This window comes from Kryptolebias marmoratus, linkage group LG9 (assembly GCF_001649575.2).
Source record: "Kryptolebias marmoratus isolate JLee-2015 linkage group LG9, ASM164957v2, whole genome shotgun sequence".
In the NCBI taxonomy this organism is placed as follows: Eukaryota; Metazoa; Chordata; class Actinopteri; order Cyprinodontiformes; family Rivulidae; genus Kryptolebias; species Kryptolebias marmoratus.
Window position 1 is genome coordinate 7,868,262 of NC_051438.1, and position 18,385 is coordinate 7,886,646.

The window sequence follows — 18,385 nt, forward strand, 5'->3', positions numbered from 1 at the left end:
CCCCTACCCCTCCCAGAAATCGGTATTAACTGGATCTGATCGCCCTTCCAGATGTGGTTAAACTGAAGCCTTTGGTTGATTGCAGCGGTGTGGAAGCAGCCATGTGGAGCAGAGGGAGAACATCTTCACTCCTCATCATCATCCGCCTGCTGCTGCTCACGGCTCTCTGGGAAATCAGGTGAGCCCTCCGGAAAGGAGACGCCGAGCCTCTGGACACACATTTTGTCTCTGGGGACCTTTGTGTGTTTCCGTCCAGGTGGACTCCTTTTTTTTTTTTAAATCTTTGGACACACAGAGCCTCCTCTCCTGTGCTCTCCGGTAATAAAGCTAACCTGCTGGACTGCTGGGAAATTAGAGGAATGCAGCTGGCATAAGCACTTCTCGCTTTTATGGCTCCTGCTGTGGGGCTCTTTCATTTTACAGTCTCCCATAACCCCTTCAGAACCAAAATAACAATTCGGTTCCGTATTTCTGGCTGTTTCAACCCAGAGAAAAGGGACAGATTCACTGATATCTCACTTTGCAGTGCTTTATTTGAGGGCATCTTACTTGGTCACCTCTTAAAGTGGGGTTCCGTGGATTAGTTTTGGGGAATTAATATCTTACCTGCTGCAGATTCTTGCCGACTGCCACAAGTCCACAGGCGGACGATCATGTTTTTGCTCGTAACTTTACATCTGTAGCTTTATGTCTGTTGCCAAAACAGCAGAAAAACCTCTGGACAGATTTAAAATGACCTACCAAGAAACAATCAGTGGTTCTACAGCTTTTGGACCCAATTCAAGATGGCCGCCACAGCCAGCTCATCTTTGAAAGCACAAAAATGGCTACAATATGGTCAGTTTGACAGACATTTTGCAAAACTTGAGTTATAATCATTTAATCATTGGATCTAAGTCTACGACTGATAAATGTTGGGAGTCAGTCCGTGGCAAGATGGACGGCACAACAAATCAGTATTAGCCAACCCATAAATGGCCAAACTCAGTAGATTTTATGAATATTGAGCTAAAATTTGACGTGGTGGTCGCTGAGAGTCCTCCCCAACAATTCTACAATTCTCACTTCTCAATACAAAATGATCTTAACTTGAAATTCTGGCATGAAAGGACAATAAGCATTCATTCAAGGAATGCTATAAATTTATATTTTACATAGAATTCTATTCCTTACAAGCACAAACAGTGGCACCAGCAGCTGGCTGTAACCTCCAGAGTAGCTATCTTGTTAATTCAAGGGCAATTTTTAAATGTTATAGCGATTCATGCAAACGCTACTATTTAAACCTTTACATCACCATCAGTTGCGCGTTACGATTATTTTAACAGACATATTTTGAAACTCTAGCAGAAACTGACCCCAGGCTACACGTAAACATCTTCTACTGCTGTTTGTGTTTGCAGTTAACTACAGAAATCGACATAAATAAGCCTGTATTGAGATAATGACGGTGGGGTAAAGGTCTATGAAACAATGTTCTCGTGAACTGCTAAAGTGTGCAGATTGGAGTTCAAGATGGCAGCAATTCACTTTGGTATTGGCTGTGTACGGACCAGCCGTTAGTTTGTCAGTCCTGTCTGTACCTCTAAACTGAGCTTTTTCAAAGAGCTATCTACAACAGGTAATATAGCTTTTATAACCTTTCCACAGAACCCCACGTCAAAATGGCCGCGATATGCTTTTGAACCATTTGATAAAATCTAGTCACTGTCAATATTATTATTAAATGTGTTCTTTTACACTTTATATAAAAAATAGGCCAATAGTTTCCCCGTATTTTGTATCTATTAAAGGGACAAAAAAAACAAACTGGGATGTTACCAATTGGTTTGGATCTACAGTTTCAAAGCTTTGGATTTTTGGGTTTGCCTTTTTTCATTTTGCAACTTACTTGGGTTTTTTTTTTTTATCTCTTCTTTTTCTTCTTTTGAGCTAGAAGTTAGCCTTTTTGCACGAGAGTGAAGCGTGCTACTTTGGTTAGCAAGGTGTACTCACAATTATTTAAATATTACCTGGTAACTACTAATTGCTGCCAAGTTCTTTTTTTCTTGTGAAATACTGCGAAAATGGGACAATTTTCAACGTGTATTTGGTAACACTTCCTCTTTATGAAAGAACTTCCCCTAAGCTTCAAAACCATGGCCTGGTTTTTACTCTTTAAGATGCTACTTGAAGCTAAATTACACACAAAATACATGTTTCTACTTTTCTCTGCATGGGGCGCAAACTTGCCGTCACAGTAAATGTTGATTCTTGAAAGATTTACTTGTTAGCTCGTCATTGTGAGGATACTATCCCCATAAGTTTAGCTAACAAGCTCAACAACATATGTTTTTTTATTTTTCAAAAGGTAAATGTGGCTAAAAAATACTGGTTTCCTTTCAGCATTACCAAGTGGGAGAAACTGTAGCTAAAATTCCCAGTATCTTTAGCCATATATATATATATATTTTTTTTTTTTGAAGTGTGAAAACCTGTGTGAAATAGATTTATTTGCAAAATATGATCAGTTACATATCCTAAAATATTCAGAAATCACGCGGTTGCTTTTAATGTCACAAAACATCCATCCAGTTCAAAAGCTATCAGGCTAACGCTAGCGTAAAACTGTGAGCCAGATAAATTCACCTTAATTCATGGGTGAATTTAAAAGTTTAGATTATATGTTCGTTAGCTGGATGATATTTAAAAAAGCTAATAGTTTCTTTTATCATATAATTTGTTTTCCTTATGATAAAATGAAAGCCTGTCCAAAATTTAGATACTTAAATGTCTTTAGACTACGGTACTTTAGCTAAAATACATAACTCTTGACAATAATAAGTGAAATATTTCTAATATTACTGACTGTAACACTGGTAACTTTGTCTCATTTAGCCAACATATTCAGCAATGGCCGCTAATTAAAGAAGTACAGTCTAAATGGAAACCCAAACTTTTATTGATTTTGCATATTTCCCCCTTTTAATGCTTAAAGTAAAATAAGCCAAAGCCTGGAGCTGTTCGAGCAGAGCTGTCTACAGTGGTGATTAAAAGCTTTAATGTGCAACCTTAACTGAATTTATTTACCATGAATCTCTGCGCTGATTACATTAGCATATTAGTTGTGTTTTGGCTCCGGAATGTCGTGCCTTGAACTGGGTCAGCCATGATGAGAAACACTGTGCATGTGTAAGCTTGTGTGGGCATGTATGGAGTCACTGCCTGATAATAATGAGCCCTTTGCCTTTCATAACCAGAAACTCTGAGGGGAAAAGGGAATCTTAATGCATTCAAAAAGTAATAATTGATGTTCTCGGTTGCTAAATTGTGTGCCTCAGCTGCTCATGTTGCTGTTGTCTGTCTGCCGACTAGATCGGTGAACGCGTCTGATGACATCAAACCCAACATCACGCTGTTCACACGCATCCTGGACAGCCTGCTGGACGGGTATGACAATCGTCTACGGCCTGGTCTCGGAGGTGAGGAAATGATGTAAAATTCCTGCATGTGCACAGGTCCAGGTGGCATCTGCACAGCGCTGTACGACACGTAATTACTGTTACGAAACGGCACGTGTCTCCTTTTTCTTTGAACGGCTGACAGCTCATTTGTAGTGGGAACACTTCATTTAACATCAGCCTTCACAGTACCAATACCCTTTGGCAGCAATCCCCTGAAGAATAGACTCATAAACACGCTCTGTGTGTGAAACATTGAGGTTATGTAACGCTCAGTCCACTTCCTGGAAAGAAAGGGCCGCCGAAGTGGCCGCATCAAGCCCAGCAAGATGCCCATATATTGTCAGGGATTTTTGTGGGAAACGCTGCAGAGTTGGGAAGAAAAGACGCCGACTTTGTGCTTCGGTGCTGTGCTTTATGATCGTCAAGCTAGTCGTAGGAAAGTGGCTGGTATCACTTCAAAACAGCACGACACTGTATTCATCATTTTATTGTCTGATAGTAATGCATCATAGTGTGAGATTAGTAAATTCACCACATTAAATAAGCTCAAATATTACTTTTACATCTATTTAGCAATATATCATGCATTCCTTTGAGTATCCTGTAGTCCGTAGGTTTCTTAGATTGTCCGAGGTCCGGTACATTTGAATCTGTACAAGCACAAAGGAATTTATTATTTTTCACTTCATAAGCCCAGCAGAAGGTATCATTTAGCATTTTAATACTGAAAAAAAGCTCTTCTTCTGTGCCCCAGTGTGCTTCTCCCTTGTACCTCACCACTCCCATCTCCTGCATACTTGGCGTCTCATTTCCAGCTGGCCCCTTCACCCCCCCTCCAAAAAAAAACTGAGCTCCTCCCTCAGGATTTGGTGCATTTTGAATTTCAAACTCCCGAGGCCATCAGTCCAGGGCCGAAGCTGCCATATGGGGTGCAGTCCTTCTTAAGCTGGATGTACAGTAAAAGTGCTGCAAGATTTCTCTTTGCTTTTACTGTACGGCAAAGGCAGTGATTTATAGCTTCCTTCATCGCTGTAACTCACGTTCGCGCTGTTCCATTTCGACGTTTTGCACATTGATGTCAGAGTGGTAGTACAGTTAGTTTAAAGAGTAGAATTAGAATTTTGGTCTGAGAGGGTCAGATTGTTGAGGATTTTCCTTAAATCATTGGCTACAAATTCATCACACCTGTTTGAGCGTCCCTTAGCAAGCAGCACTTTGACCGTAAGGTTTTGAAAACTGAAGGTTCTGGCTGAATGTTGGTAGAACATGTGGGGTTTAAAAAAACATCTATATTAACTACTTTCATGAACTTAAGATTTACTGAATGTAAAGAAAACATATCAACTTAAAAGTCTATCCAGACTCAAGTTACCCTTCTTTGCACAACCATTTTGGATGTGTGCTTTGAACACCTACAGTTTGAGGTTATATATAATTCTGGGCAGTCTTTCCTTTTTTTTATCTGCTTGGTTTGTCTGATGTTAACAGGGTTCAATCTGACACTTTTTCCTCTGCTTAACCCTCATGGCCAAAAGATTTAATCAATCTGTTATCTGACTAGAAAATACAAGTCCTGTTTTTTGTTAAAAGTTCTTCGTCTAATTACAAACTCCTGTCAAGCTCACAAGAGGAGCTTCTTTCTTGAAATGGCCAGTTCTCCGTAATGTAACTATCTTACCTGTAGACCGTGACGCAGGCGTTCGAGCACATGTACCGCCTCATTTCATGGTGCTCTTTGTGGCAGTGGGTCCTGCAAAGTCCTCGACAGCCGTGAACCAGCGGAGATTTTAGAGATAAAAATCAAGACGCATTTTTCTGTTATGTCTTAGAGGTAAAATGACATTTGCTGTCTGCAAACAGGTTTGCTTCTACTTGTAGCTACTGTAAAATATAGCGGGAAAGGTTTGTGAAAAGTAGAGTTACGTTTGCGTAGGACAAACAGATTCCCTCTTTCCCACTTCTTTTCGTCTACAGAAAGTGGAAAACGCTCGGGACTGATTGAAGTGGACATTAGAGTGAAATTCCTGCATAGCGTTTTAATGATTTTCACCACATTTGCTCACACAAGTACATGTTCTGGGGAAGACAGAGATTTAAGCAGCTGAAATGGGGAACAGGGGTTAAGGCCTTTCCATGCTCCATAAGAAGTCACTAAGTCGGCTCTCACTCACGTGGTTGCGTGCAGAAAATTGCGTCATTTTTTGTTCGCTGCTATACGAGTGAAGTTTTACCTGTTTTGATGCTGTAGGAGGAAAGAGGAGCTTCCTGGGACTCTGAAAGTTGTGTGCGAAAATGAACGTCTTGCAACCATATGACCGCGAACAGACTTTGTGACTTTTTATGGCGTATGCTGGAACCTTTAGTAATATTTAGTCATATTTGGTGTCCCCACCTCGTCCTGTAGTTGAAATCTCTTTTCCTGTGAGCTCCAATGGACTACCCAAAAGTTCAGTTGGATTTTTCTCAGCTTCAGTATTGGCAAAGCACTGTGTGAACTGTGTTTTTACACCAAATCGACAGCAACATAATCGTGCTGGGTGTTCCAGTGTTCTGGGGTTTGTAGTTCTGGTTGTTTGTGTATTATAAACCTGTGGCATATAAATGGTTAGGAGCCTTTCAATCCTGGAAGGAATGCAAAGCCTTGAAAATAAAGTTATTTGCGAGATATCCTGCTCCGAGTATATGTTGTGTATGACCCTTAGCTACTAGCATATATAATTTAAGCTCAATATGTGTAAAATTGACAGAGGTATAGCCATTTTTGTGTTGGCTAATGCCAATCAGCTGCAGTAGCCATCTAGAAAAGTTCAACTTGTAGCTGTACATCCAATGATCACCGTCTGAAATTCAATAAAATTTATCCTGTAGTTCATGAAATATTTAGCTGATAGAGAGAGTTGAGTCAGATAGTTGATGCTGAAGTTTTAAAGAAAGATTTTGCTCAATGAGTAGCGACCCCCAGTGACGGCTACGCCCAATTTTAGCTCAATGTCTGTACAATCGACGGAGTTAAAGTTATTTTAGTATTTATTAAGGTTGCTTAGCTGTGACAACCATATTGAATGGGGTTGTCTCCAAATGTTAATTAGTTTTAAATATATATTAAATGATTACTTTTTGAAGGTTTTGTTAAAATTCATACAGTGGTTCATGAGATCTTTCGGTAACAGACAGGCACACACAAAGAAACAAGCAAAAACATTATCGCCTTCAATTTCAGGGGTGGCTGAAGATGATGTCGAGGGTCAGATGAAGTTGTAACGCAGGCCGGATGTTACTTCAAAATACTGACTGCAACTGGATCCAGTTTTATGAGACTTTACCCTGATGTAAAATATCCTCACGTTTTAATATCACCAGTACAGGAGGGGTGTAGGAAGAACTTGTGCCATTAAACCTTCTTATCTGGTTTCAGACTGTCTGCTTCACTAAAATTATTAAAGTTGTATCCTGTGTAATTTACCTAAAAAACAACACAACATTGATTTAAATAACTACCGATGTCAATACATGTAATATTTTACACCAAAATTTACTTAAATGTCATTATCACACATATCTGTGGAATTTTTATTTAAAAAGCGTTAATTACATAGCCAATATTACATCAAATCATTTTCTGCAACCTACATTTGCAGCAGATCTTTGTACAGAATGATGGCTGGTGCGTTGATGGAGGGAGCCAAATGAAGGCTCAAAGAAGGCAGCTTCAGAAACTCAGCAATACTCTTTTATTACAATCTAAGGTGACAGAAGAAGTGTCAAAAACAGCAGAATGAGTGGATGAAATTGATTAATCTAACCCAGGTCTCATCTATACCGCACTATTTTTAACAACAAAGACTTTCTGTGTGGGACAAAACAATAGAGATTTGTAAACATGCTGATTTTGTGGCTCCGTGTGGACTCAAAACACAAAACCTTACAAAACAGAGGATGTGACAGTCTATTTTGCACATGCACACTATTACTTTATGCCAAACAACAACAATTATTTTACTGGATTTTTTTTATTATGTCTGTTTCACTTTAACTTGATCCGGTCGCCATTAAACTTTGATCGTGTGCTGAGATGATTAATGACTGAGACGAAACTAAACAGCAACAAAGAAAGTGTCGAGCTACAATTGTTTATGGAGAATCTTTAGCCAAGTTAAGAATGTTCTTATTTTGTATTTTTACATGTAGTAATGTCAACGCACTCGCCACCTAGTGGAGTGGCATGGGTATTGCAGTATTTCTTTTCGAGTGTAGGTGGATAAAAAATAAAATAAATACATAAACATATATATATATTTATATATATATGTGTGTGTGTGTGTGTGTGTGTGTGCGATGTGTATGTGTGTGTTTAAAAGAATATCAGAACTCTCCCAATTCTGAACAAAAACAAAGAAGCATTTATGCAGGAAGAGGTGATTAGTGATTAGTGAAAATGAACAGGTGTGATGATTACTAACGAAATACAGGTGGTCTATAGGAAGCTGGAAAGAAGAACTATAAAGGACATCCTGTGGTAATGAAAGTATGGCAAACAAAAACCAACAACATGTCTAAATAACCAAAATACAAGACTCATAATAACCCAGAGAAAACACTTTCAAGAAAGTATTAAGATATTCAAACACAAAAGAGGTATTTACAAGTTATAGCATCCTAAGCAGATGTTGTAAGTATAGCTCAGCAGGCAGTCCTTTACTGGTTCCCCTTCACATCCTCAGGCAGTACACCATCCTGCAGACCTCAGTTTGGAGCAGAAACCCATCATGACATCAGATGTAGTTTTCCACGTTGCAGACACATTAGTTCTGTACGTCTCATCTGTGGGGAAAACACATTAACACTCCACTGGACCACGGTTTCTAACACTTTCATAATGCCAGGAAAAGAGGCTCATCTCAGCTGCACAAGTGTGCTCACTACAGCCAGGCCTGGAGAGTCAGTCCCGTTGACTGCTTTCACGTTTCGAGTAACGTGAAAAAAAAAAAGAGAAAGCTAAAAATATAAAAAAAAAGGAGCCTGAATCCCAAGGTATCCCGTGTTCTTTCTGTTTGTGCAAGAACCATCAAACATTCAGTCATTTATTTAGAGCTATTACAGGTTTGCGCACACAGTCAATAAAGAGCATGCAGCAGAATAATGTGCCTCGACAGTGATGTGGCTCTGTGGTTTTCTGTAAAAATGTTTTGTTTTTTTTAAATAGCACCAAAGGACAGCAGGGTGTAGACAAAATGGCAGGAGTGCTTTTGTAATGTAAAACTATAAACTCACAATGGCAAACCAAGAAGCCCCAGAAGGTGATTAACCTTCTGATCCAATGTCACGTATTACTGTATCTAACACTGGTTGGATGGTTTATATTCTCCCCTAAACTGGAGACCATCTAAATTTTTCAGTTTGTGATGCTCTGATCAGCAAAAGATGTGCTGCTGGTGAAACATTTTGCACCTCAAACTAATATTCACATAGCAAAGATGTATGAAAAAGATTAATCTGGGGGCAGACGTGTACAAGATGAAATTGTTTATGAGAGTGGAAATAAAAGGAAATGTATCTGTTTTATGAGGGGAGGGGGGGTAAACTTCTTTTTTCCTTTTGGATCTAATTAGAGGAAATAACTCCGAAGCATGCTTTTGCTTTAAATACCATTATTTAAGTTGTGTTTCCAACTTCTCTGATGCTGCATTTTTATTTTGTATTTTTCATCTTTTTTTCCATTACGAAATGGTTCAACTGAAGATATTTATCACTCGAGAAACGGCATTTTCTGTGAAAATACAGCGTGAGAGCTGAATGACTGCTGAAGACGCTGAAACTTAGCCGTTAAAGGTAAAAGAAGCAGAACCTGAGCTAAAAGCTAAATGTAGCAAAAGGCTTGATAAAAACTAAAAGTAGCAAAGGCCAGCTAAAATGAACAGAATGGCAGCTAAAAGCTAAAAGTAACATAAAAAAAAACAGAAATAGAGCAAGTATGCTGAAGCAGGTTTCAAAAAGAATAATGTTTTTGAAGGAACTGAATAAATCTCAGTGTATTTCTATCGGGGAAATAATTGTAATGTAAAAAAATTAAAAGTTAAATATGTTTTTAAGCATAAAAACCAAATGTCATAGTACCAAGGATGGCTAAGCCCCTCCTTACATTTTCAAAAAAGATCTAAAAATACGAAAATTTCTTTAAAACCATGATTAAACTGATTGTTTTACATCCTGGTGTCTAGAACAGCATCATTATCAGTCAAAAACCAAATCCCCCCCCTTTTATAGGGACTCATTTTTCACAGCCCAAACACAGCAGCATCAGATTTCTCTCATGCTCTTCGGGCTGAGTGATTGACATGTGTTAGGCCACGCCTCCTTTGATTCCGTTCAGCCTTAAAGCTACAGCCTTCAGCCAATAAGGCCGTACGTAACATGGTGTCCCCTCTGCGAACCATAGCCTGCACTGACGAAACCTTCTTGTAAATAAATACATTGGTTTTTTGGTTTTTTTTTACTTTTTCATCCGTTTTTTTGGGGGGGTAATGTCTTCAGAGGAAAACCTGGAAGCGAAGAGACTGGGGGCACAGACCAAATAATTAACATTCAAATGGACAACTATAACTTTTGTATTAACTTGGTTTTAGTGAAAGGATGAGCTAACGGTGTTAGCACTTTACCTCTTCTGGGATCTGCAGAGAACTCACAGATTAAATGACGGTGACGTACAGCAGCAGTGTGGTGTTCGTGGGTTTAACGTCTTCAGTGCAGCTTTGGAGGGTCTTGACTGAAAAAAAATCTTCTGGTCTTTGCAGGACGTCATCCAGAAATCACCTGACTTCACTGAAATTGGACAAACTCCTTTTTTGCCTTTCAGAAAAGTCGTCAGTGCGTCGTGTTTGGTTTAGCTTTCCAGTATTGTCCGTCTGTTATTGCTGTGGGTATTAACCTGTTTCCATTTGATCCGTCAAGAAGCGTGGTCCAATGTGTTGTAGATCAGTAGTGATAATTACAGTTAGCATATATTAGAGTTTTGTGACCTGTCCAGGGTGTCCCCCGCCTTTCGCACAGTGACTGCTGGGGATAGGCACCAGCGCCCCGTGACCCGGAATGGAGAAGTGGGTAAAGAAAATGGATGGATGGATGGATATATTACAGTTAGAGCACGTTGAGCATTTTCTGATTTTGTGTGAGGCTTGTTTTACCCCTCTTGTTGTCGATGTCATTGTGGAAAAAAAAAAAAAAAAAGGATAAAGTTGTTTTGTAAAACTTGTTTCTCAAATATCAGATAAGCTGCTAAAATAGATCACATGCAGGAGTAGTTAGATTGCAAAAGAAGCGTTGTAGAACGACCTCACCTTGGAATGGCTTGGTTAATCACATGGAAATCAATGGTCATTTACGATCAGCAGCAGCAACATGTAGCACTTTCAGGGCATCCTGTGGCCAGGCACGGCAGGGATTTCATCATCCCCCTCCCAAAATAACAGCGCAATGCAAAATTGAAGGCAATGTAAAGGTTTAAGTAAAAGCATTTGCGAGAACTGCTATGAAATTTTCAAGACCGGAGCTATTTTCGGACGGCAGCAGCAGCAATGCGTGTCAGGAGTGGGTGCGTTCGGACGAGCTGTTTCCAGCTTGTCGATACGATCCAAACAAACCCACTCCCAAAGTGGATTCTGCCATCTTGAGGCAAATCTTCCAAATTTTCGCAGAGGTTAATGTGAACACACGGAAATATAAGAAAACAGCTGTCAGATCATGACCCCTGGGAGTCCCCGAATGATGCTCCTGGTGCTTTTTATCTTTTTACACTTACAAATAATCACATAACTCTATCTAAATAAACATGCAATGTAAAACTGACAGTGGTGCAAAGGTTTAAAAAAGTCCTGTTTGCATGAACCACAGTGAAACGTTACGGACTGGAGTCATTTTAAGATGACAGCACTCCACTTTGTTCTTAGATACATTAAAACCAGCCGTGTGCTCGTCAAACTAAAACTGTTTCTCCAAACTGAGGTCGTTTGAGAAGCTATTTACAACAAGTAATAAATTGTTTATAAAGAACTTTTTTACGCAGAAATGGCCACTTTTAAAGATTCCTTTCAAAATTGGGACAAGTATTAGGGATTAGGAGCAAAAAAAAAGGATAGTGTCTTAAGAACAGTACAAAATCCACACATGTACTTTGAAATCTCCCCATCAGCTTGTCTTTACACTAATAGATTAGCCAGCATTCAGGTTGCTCTTTACTGACACTGAGACGAGTTGCTGTGGGTTGCGTCTGATTGAACCGCTGACAATATTTACGACAACTGGAACCCAAAACAGTTTAGAAAGTTTGCAAAAGTCAAATCCATCATTAATTTGATTTAACATTTGGTCCTCCTAAAATCAAAGCTTTGAATTTAGGAGGACCAAATGAATCCTCGGCACTCATTTCTTTGCGATCACAAGTAGTTCATTTGTGAGCTTGCTATTAAAGCCGAGCTCAGCTTGTTTGGTGTCGTCAGATGTGTCGCGTTGGACAAAAAGTTCACCTCTTTGAACCGACGTCATTCGCTCTCACGGTCCGGCATTTGGTTTTTGCAAATGCTCCTCATCGCTGTCCAAGCTGGCAGGGAGTTGAGTTGACATTTGGAGAGTTGCACAGTGGAACGCTCTCTCCCTCACACATGCATGTTGTGTCTTACCAATTAAACACGGTTCAGCAGACCCATCTGTACCAAATGATTCAGAGTGCGTGAGGAGCACGTGTCTGGGACTGTTCTTGCTGAATAAATGAACTTTAGGTGTCCTCCTTGTTCCTGCATGCCCGGTCCCAGGGCGTCAGACACGCTTCCTGATGTTTTGTAACGGTGAACACAACTTTCTTTCCTCGAGGGTTCGTTGGAGGTTTGCTGCGGCAGAGATACGGTTTTGTTCCTTTTCTGTAATGTAAAAAACACCTGAGTGTCAGGGTTTGAGTTATTCTTGAAGTTTCTTTTGTATTAAGTGTATTGTTTTGTGTTTCTGTTTTCGTGTTCATGAAGTTTGCATGTTCTCCTCATGTTTGCGTGGGTTTACTCCGGGCGCTCCGGTTTCCTCCCACAGGTTAAAAACATGCATGTCAGGCTGCCTCCAGGCACAGGCCTCCCTTGAAAAAAAGATCTGAGATCTCAATGGGGTTTGCCTGGTTAAATAAAGGTTAATAAATAAACATTCTGCGTTCAGTTAAGTTCTTGTGTAGTTCTGCTTTCTCTTAGTCTCCTGTCACTTTTCACCTGTTCCTCTGCTCAGTACCTGTCAACCTGCCTCTACCACCCACACCTGTCCTTTGTTAGTAATCGGTCACCTGTTACCACTTCCTCGTTACCCTCAGTCTTTAAAATCTAGTCATCTTCCTTTACTCACTGGTTCATTGTCGCTTTCATGTGATGTCTTGTTGTCCTCATGTCTCGCCCCCTCTTTTTACCTGCGACTCTGGATTTTGTTAGTTTTAGTTGCTGCTATGTCAGCCTTTTTTTTTATTTATTATTATTTAAATAAGTTAGTTTGTCTTTTGGAGCTGTCTGTCTCCGTCTGCATTTTGAGTCCAACCATCCACCTAACTCGACACTGAGCTGGTGTTGGAGAGGGGTTTTCATGCTCTTCTATTTGTTACTGTTCGTTGCTGTGGGTTTTTATTTCCGGGGGGAAAAAAAGCATCTCATTTTGGTAAATTAACTGTACCACTTTTTTGTTCAAGACATGATAACAAGCCTTTACTTTTCTCATTAAAAAAAAAAAAAAAAAAACCCAACTACTAAGAATTGGCATTTTTCAAACAAATTCTTCATTCAACATCACTTAGACCCAGAACAGAATTCCTTGACTAAATGCACGTCGCCCGCCGCCTTTTTGTGCCAGAGTTTTAGCGTGAGATCATCTTATGTTGAGAAATGACAGAGATGGAGTTGTTTTGGTCAAACTTTTAAAATAACGTTAATGTGATCCCATGCACGAGATGTTAGGCTCAGAGTTTGTGTTGAGAAGGACTCTCAGCTACTACCACATCCAATTTTAGCTCAACATCTGTAAAATGGACAGAGCTACAGCCATAGTTGTGTGTATGACTGTGGTGGCCATCTTGAATTGGATTGATTCAGAAATGTAATGAGTTGAAGATGTGCGTCTAAAATTATTTTCTGAGCGTTTTATTAAAATCCATTCAGTGCGTCATGAGAGATTTTACTAACAGATGGACACACAAGGCACGGGCAAAAACATTATCACCTGCCTTTCTGCAGCAGGCAGTAATTATCAGCTCCAATCACAAAAAAATACATTTTCAAGTTAATATTTTGACATTTTTACCACTAAAATAAATAGCCTTAAAAGAGACTGGGACCAGTGAAAATGCTAACCTGACTCCGTCGACAACTATTAAACGGCAATAAAATAATACAGTCTTTAAGGTTCTTATGTTATTAGAACACAGTTGGTCTTTAGTTGAGTGCTTGTTGGTTGCATTTGCTTAGCTGATGTCAAAATAAAGACTGCAGACCTGCGTCCTCTTGTTTTTTGATAGGATCCTGAAATATCACCAAATCCAGCTGGACTGAGCCGTTTTTGTTCTAGTTTAAGATCTTTTAGGTTTGCAGAATCTAATTTGTCATCACTGCAGCCATAAACGGTTCACATCAGGTCTGCTTGCTTTACAACAGTGGCGAAGCCTAATGAGAAGTGTCTCCTTTCTTGTGCTAGTGTCGTACTTCATCAGTTGGTAACAGTGTTAGCGTGTATCGGCCCCCCATGCATCCAGTCAGGGCTGGTTCCTCTAATGTTCTACATAGAACGTATGGGTTATTTGACTGTAGGTATACAGATTCAAAAGAGAAAGCCACAGAAATAGTGTGGATAGTTAGTGGTCGACTGATTATGGTTTTCAGTGCCGCAATTTAGAAATTAGAACAACCGATTGATGTTTGTTTTTGGGCCATTGTTATATGAGTTTAATATCTGCGCAAATTACAATATATAAAGGTTTGAAATAAAAAGTGATTGAGCCAATACTTACAGTGGAGTGTGTGATCGTCAGTAGTGGGAATAACGTAGGGCTCGGAACCAGTTGTTTAGAAAAGTTTGGACTCCAAGTGGGTCAAAAAAAGCAACAGTATCATCTTATTACACATTTCAAACCTGCTCTGCTTAATAAAAGACTACCCAGGCCACTAGTGATGACATCATCGACCCAGTGGCTTTGGTCAGAACCCACTAACTGTGAACATGTTTAATTACTAAAGAATAATGGTAAAGTAATAGAATAAATGAAGTAAATAATTGTAAAGTTACCATATTTCAGTCATCTTCTTTTGGGGTCTGATGGTGTGAAGCTGAAAAAGCACTAAAAGGCAGTCCTTATTGCAGATATTAGCAGAGTTCAAACCACAGTTATGTCGACTTATTAACCAGCAAAGTGTGCTGAGATACAACCACTGTCAATAACTCTAAAAATGGCAAAAATCAGCCGAACGAATTGATTGAACAATCAATGGATCTGCTTCTATACATAGCTGATTGAGCTTGTGGTATGTCCTGTAACGTACAGCAAACACCTTAAAGACATGTTCGCAAACATTTCCTTTTTTTTTCACAGAGGAGAACTTTAATGTCAAAGGTGGGTTTAGCTGAGATGGCGTTTCGTGGCTTCCTCAACAAAATAAATAAATCAGAGTAATGGAGGCCTCTGTGTGTCGAAGAAAAAAAAATACAATCAATTTAAACCAGCCTCGGGCACATGCCAAGCCCTGCTTTACATAACCATATATCTCACCTAATGGATTGAACCCACTGCGCCACAACCTGCCACCTCCTCCTGATTTACATTACCTTACAAAACAAGACCGGATGGGAGCCCTTAATAAAACAGCCTGATTTACAGAGAAGTTTCACTGTTTAAGCTGGGCACGAATGCAACAATTACTGGTTCCTCCTGTTGGTTAAATGTAAGCACAGGAAGTGAACACAATTATCAAAAACAGCAACGTAAAAGAAAAAAACCCCAACAACTATCAAACGTGCTCAAACTGCTCCATTGTGAAGCATTTCTACAATATATTGATGGGAAGGGAATAAAGACGCACCGAGTGGATTAGAGTGCTCTGCTCAGATCTCTGCAGATCCTTCGATGAGGCCGTCTGTGTCCTGTAAAATGTGAAACTCCTTCTTTTTAAATTGTTGACACATGACAGATTGAGCTGACTGAAATTAAGTTTTGAAAAACGTAAAACAGCCCTGATGTTGCAGCGCAGATACAGTCACACACACTATTGTTTAGGTCGAACCCATTAAAGTTGTTTTTGCCCTTCCTCGTAATGACATCGACGGTGAGGACAAATTTTAGACCATAAAATTATAGCTTACATCTTGCTTTGGTTAATAAAGTCAATACCATGAGAGCAACCCATAAATTAGTTTACTAAGGTCGAGCAGGGGTGAGCTGAGTCGGGACACAAAATAAATCCATCTAAATGGTAATGGCAGTGGCAAAATGAATGCAAACAGAAAGAAATGAGATGGCCTTATGGTGCACTGGTTCATATTGGAATACATGGTATACTGACTCGCGCTTATAGAGTTCAGGAGAAAGAAAATGTCTCTTTTTTTCTCACAGGTTATATTTACATGATTTTCAACTTGTCGTACAGTTTTCTGTTTCCGTGTGTGATGATGTAAGCGAATAATTGCTCCAGATTAATTTGAGTGTTGTGGCCGACAGTGCATGTCGGCACATTGATTTTTAATGTTACAGCAGCAACTGCGAGAGGGGCTAAATTTGCAATAGACCTGAGTTGGTCCCTGTTTACGCTGGATGAGCCCCCACTAAGCTCTTTGCTAAGTACATCGCCCAAAACAACACGATCATAACAAATTTAGAACAACCTCCTCCCAGTAGGAAGGCAGTGATGATGTTCCTACCCTCTCGGTAGTCACCAAATACTGTAGGTCTTTACCCGCCATTTTTTTGTGTCCAAGAGATGCTTTTTTACTCCGTCACTGCCCTCTACTATGACAACAGCATGTTCCCTCAAAGATACTACTGCGTACAAAGGTAGTTTGCAGGTAGTACCTAGGTTACTCAATGGAGCAAGTGGAGCAACTTCTCCCCCATTTTTTAAAGTGGAGGTCCAAACTTGTGTTTTTGCTCTTTATTTTTTATTTTTAACTTAAAACATGTTACTATTCTTAGAAACAGGATAAAATTATGAAGTGTTTATTGGCTTTTATTTTGATTTCTTAGTTACAGTCTAAAAAGTTCAAAGGAAAAATAATCAACATTCTCCACCCCCCCTCCCTTAGCTTTGAGTTGGTTCAGTCCAACTCAGCTACTCAGATGGCAGCTAGCAGCTAGCAGCTAGCTCGTTAGTCACAGACAGCATTCAGCTGTGGAGATGAGAAAGATATCAAAACAGTTTCTTTTAAGTGTTAAAATGGTATTGTATAGTTTTCTGACTATAAATCAGACAGAACGGAGGAAAAACTGAGTGGCATGCTTTTAAGGAGTGCAACAAATCCACAAGTTTATAAAAAGTGCAAATATAAGTGTAGTTGCTCTTATTGCAGAGCTCATATGAAGGTGCGTGAGAGCGAGTGTGAGCGTTTTTGAGCTAGCACTGGACTAAATATGGTCTAAACGTGAAGGTTTTAAAAATGTCTACGTCTGGTTTCATGCCAATATTTAGCCACAGTTTATTTAATAACAACATAAAGTGACAATCTGGACATATTTTGAACCCAATTCCTCCATGAAAGCATGCTACAGGTTCTATTTTACCACTAAGCAAAGCAGCATTAGCATTCTTCGATGCAGAGCCCAGTGGTACTTCAAGATTTAAGATTCTGCTCCCCCATTTTAAAGTAAAACCAGTTGTCCAAGTATGTCCACAATCACACCAAGCCAATGGCTCCACTCTGACACAACCTTCTCAGACGTCACTACAGAAGTTTTCTGCATGTTAAAAAACCCTTCTTGATGTATCGCACTTTATGACGCATGATGGGGAGCTCACTGCGTTCTTAATATGCCCTTGAATACCTCGCCAAGACCCTGCAGAAACCATTCACATTCTGGCAAATTTTTTATGTCGCAGCAGGGTTGTCATCCCTTGTTAAAGGGGAGCTTAAAAGGTTAGTCTGGTTGATTTTTGAAGTGATGTTCTGTCAAATAGTGTCAATAGTTAGTACTTTATCAATCGTGACATCAATCACTGAGCACGGGCTATGAAGAAAAGGGCAGAAGTTTTTATCCAGGCTGGACTAATGGCTAGCCTAACTCCATTTATTTAGTTAGTCGCTGCTTTCTCAACTAAACAGCATCCATGTTACTATGCCAAAGTATGCCCACTGAGCATAGACCATGATGTGCGGACGGTACTGAGCTGCTGACCAGTGTGTCTAGTCCCTCCAAAAATGGACTCAACACCAGGCTCGGCACACACGCATTTTACGCAGCAGGGCAGGTGCTGTTCGGCTGAGAGCACGGCGACAAACTAAACAAACGGTGTCATGCAAAAGTGTAGAGGTTTAATATTAGCTTCTGAAGTGTTCTTTCACACTGGTATGACATTTTTGAGAAAGACTTGTTTTATAAGCCTGAAGGACATATAAAACGGCTGCTTGGCTATCCATTGGCCTAGGCAGGAAAAAAAGATTTCTTCGCCCTTTCTCCAAACTCCCGTGCACTATGATTGGTGTCACGGCTGATAAGGTACCAACTACTGATGACTATTTGATAGAACATCACTTCAAAAATCACTAGACAATCCCTTTAATTTAACTCTAAAAACGGGTTTTCAGAGTCACTCTCAAGGAGTCACGGTGGTGTAAATGACATTTGAAATCATTGCGAGCACATTTTTTCAGTAAAATTCCTTGTTTAGCTCAGGCTTATGATAATTATCAGTATCTTCACATGTAATTACTGAGTATTGTTTACGCTGAAT

General features: G+C 39.7%; 1 protein-coding gene across 1 annotated transcript in view; it reads left to right on the plus strand.

Annotated features, from left to right (window-relative positions):
- The first annotated feature begins 87 nt into the window (after positions 1–87).
- The window catches only part of LOC108248738 (gamma-aminobutyric acid receptor subunit alpha-2), a 44,360-nt gene continuing 26,062 nt past the window's right edge, over positions 88–18,385 (plus strand). The window contains exons 1-2 of the mRNA XM_017437708.2: positions 88–178; positions 3,355–3,461. Of these exons, the coding sequence (XP_017293197.1) occupies positions 102–178; positions 3,355–3,461 (184 nt within the window). The 5' untranslated portion in view covers positions 88–101. The remainder of the gene's footprint in view (positions 179–3,354; positions 3,462–18,385) is intronic.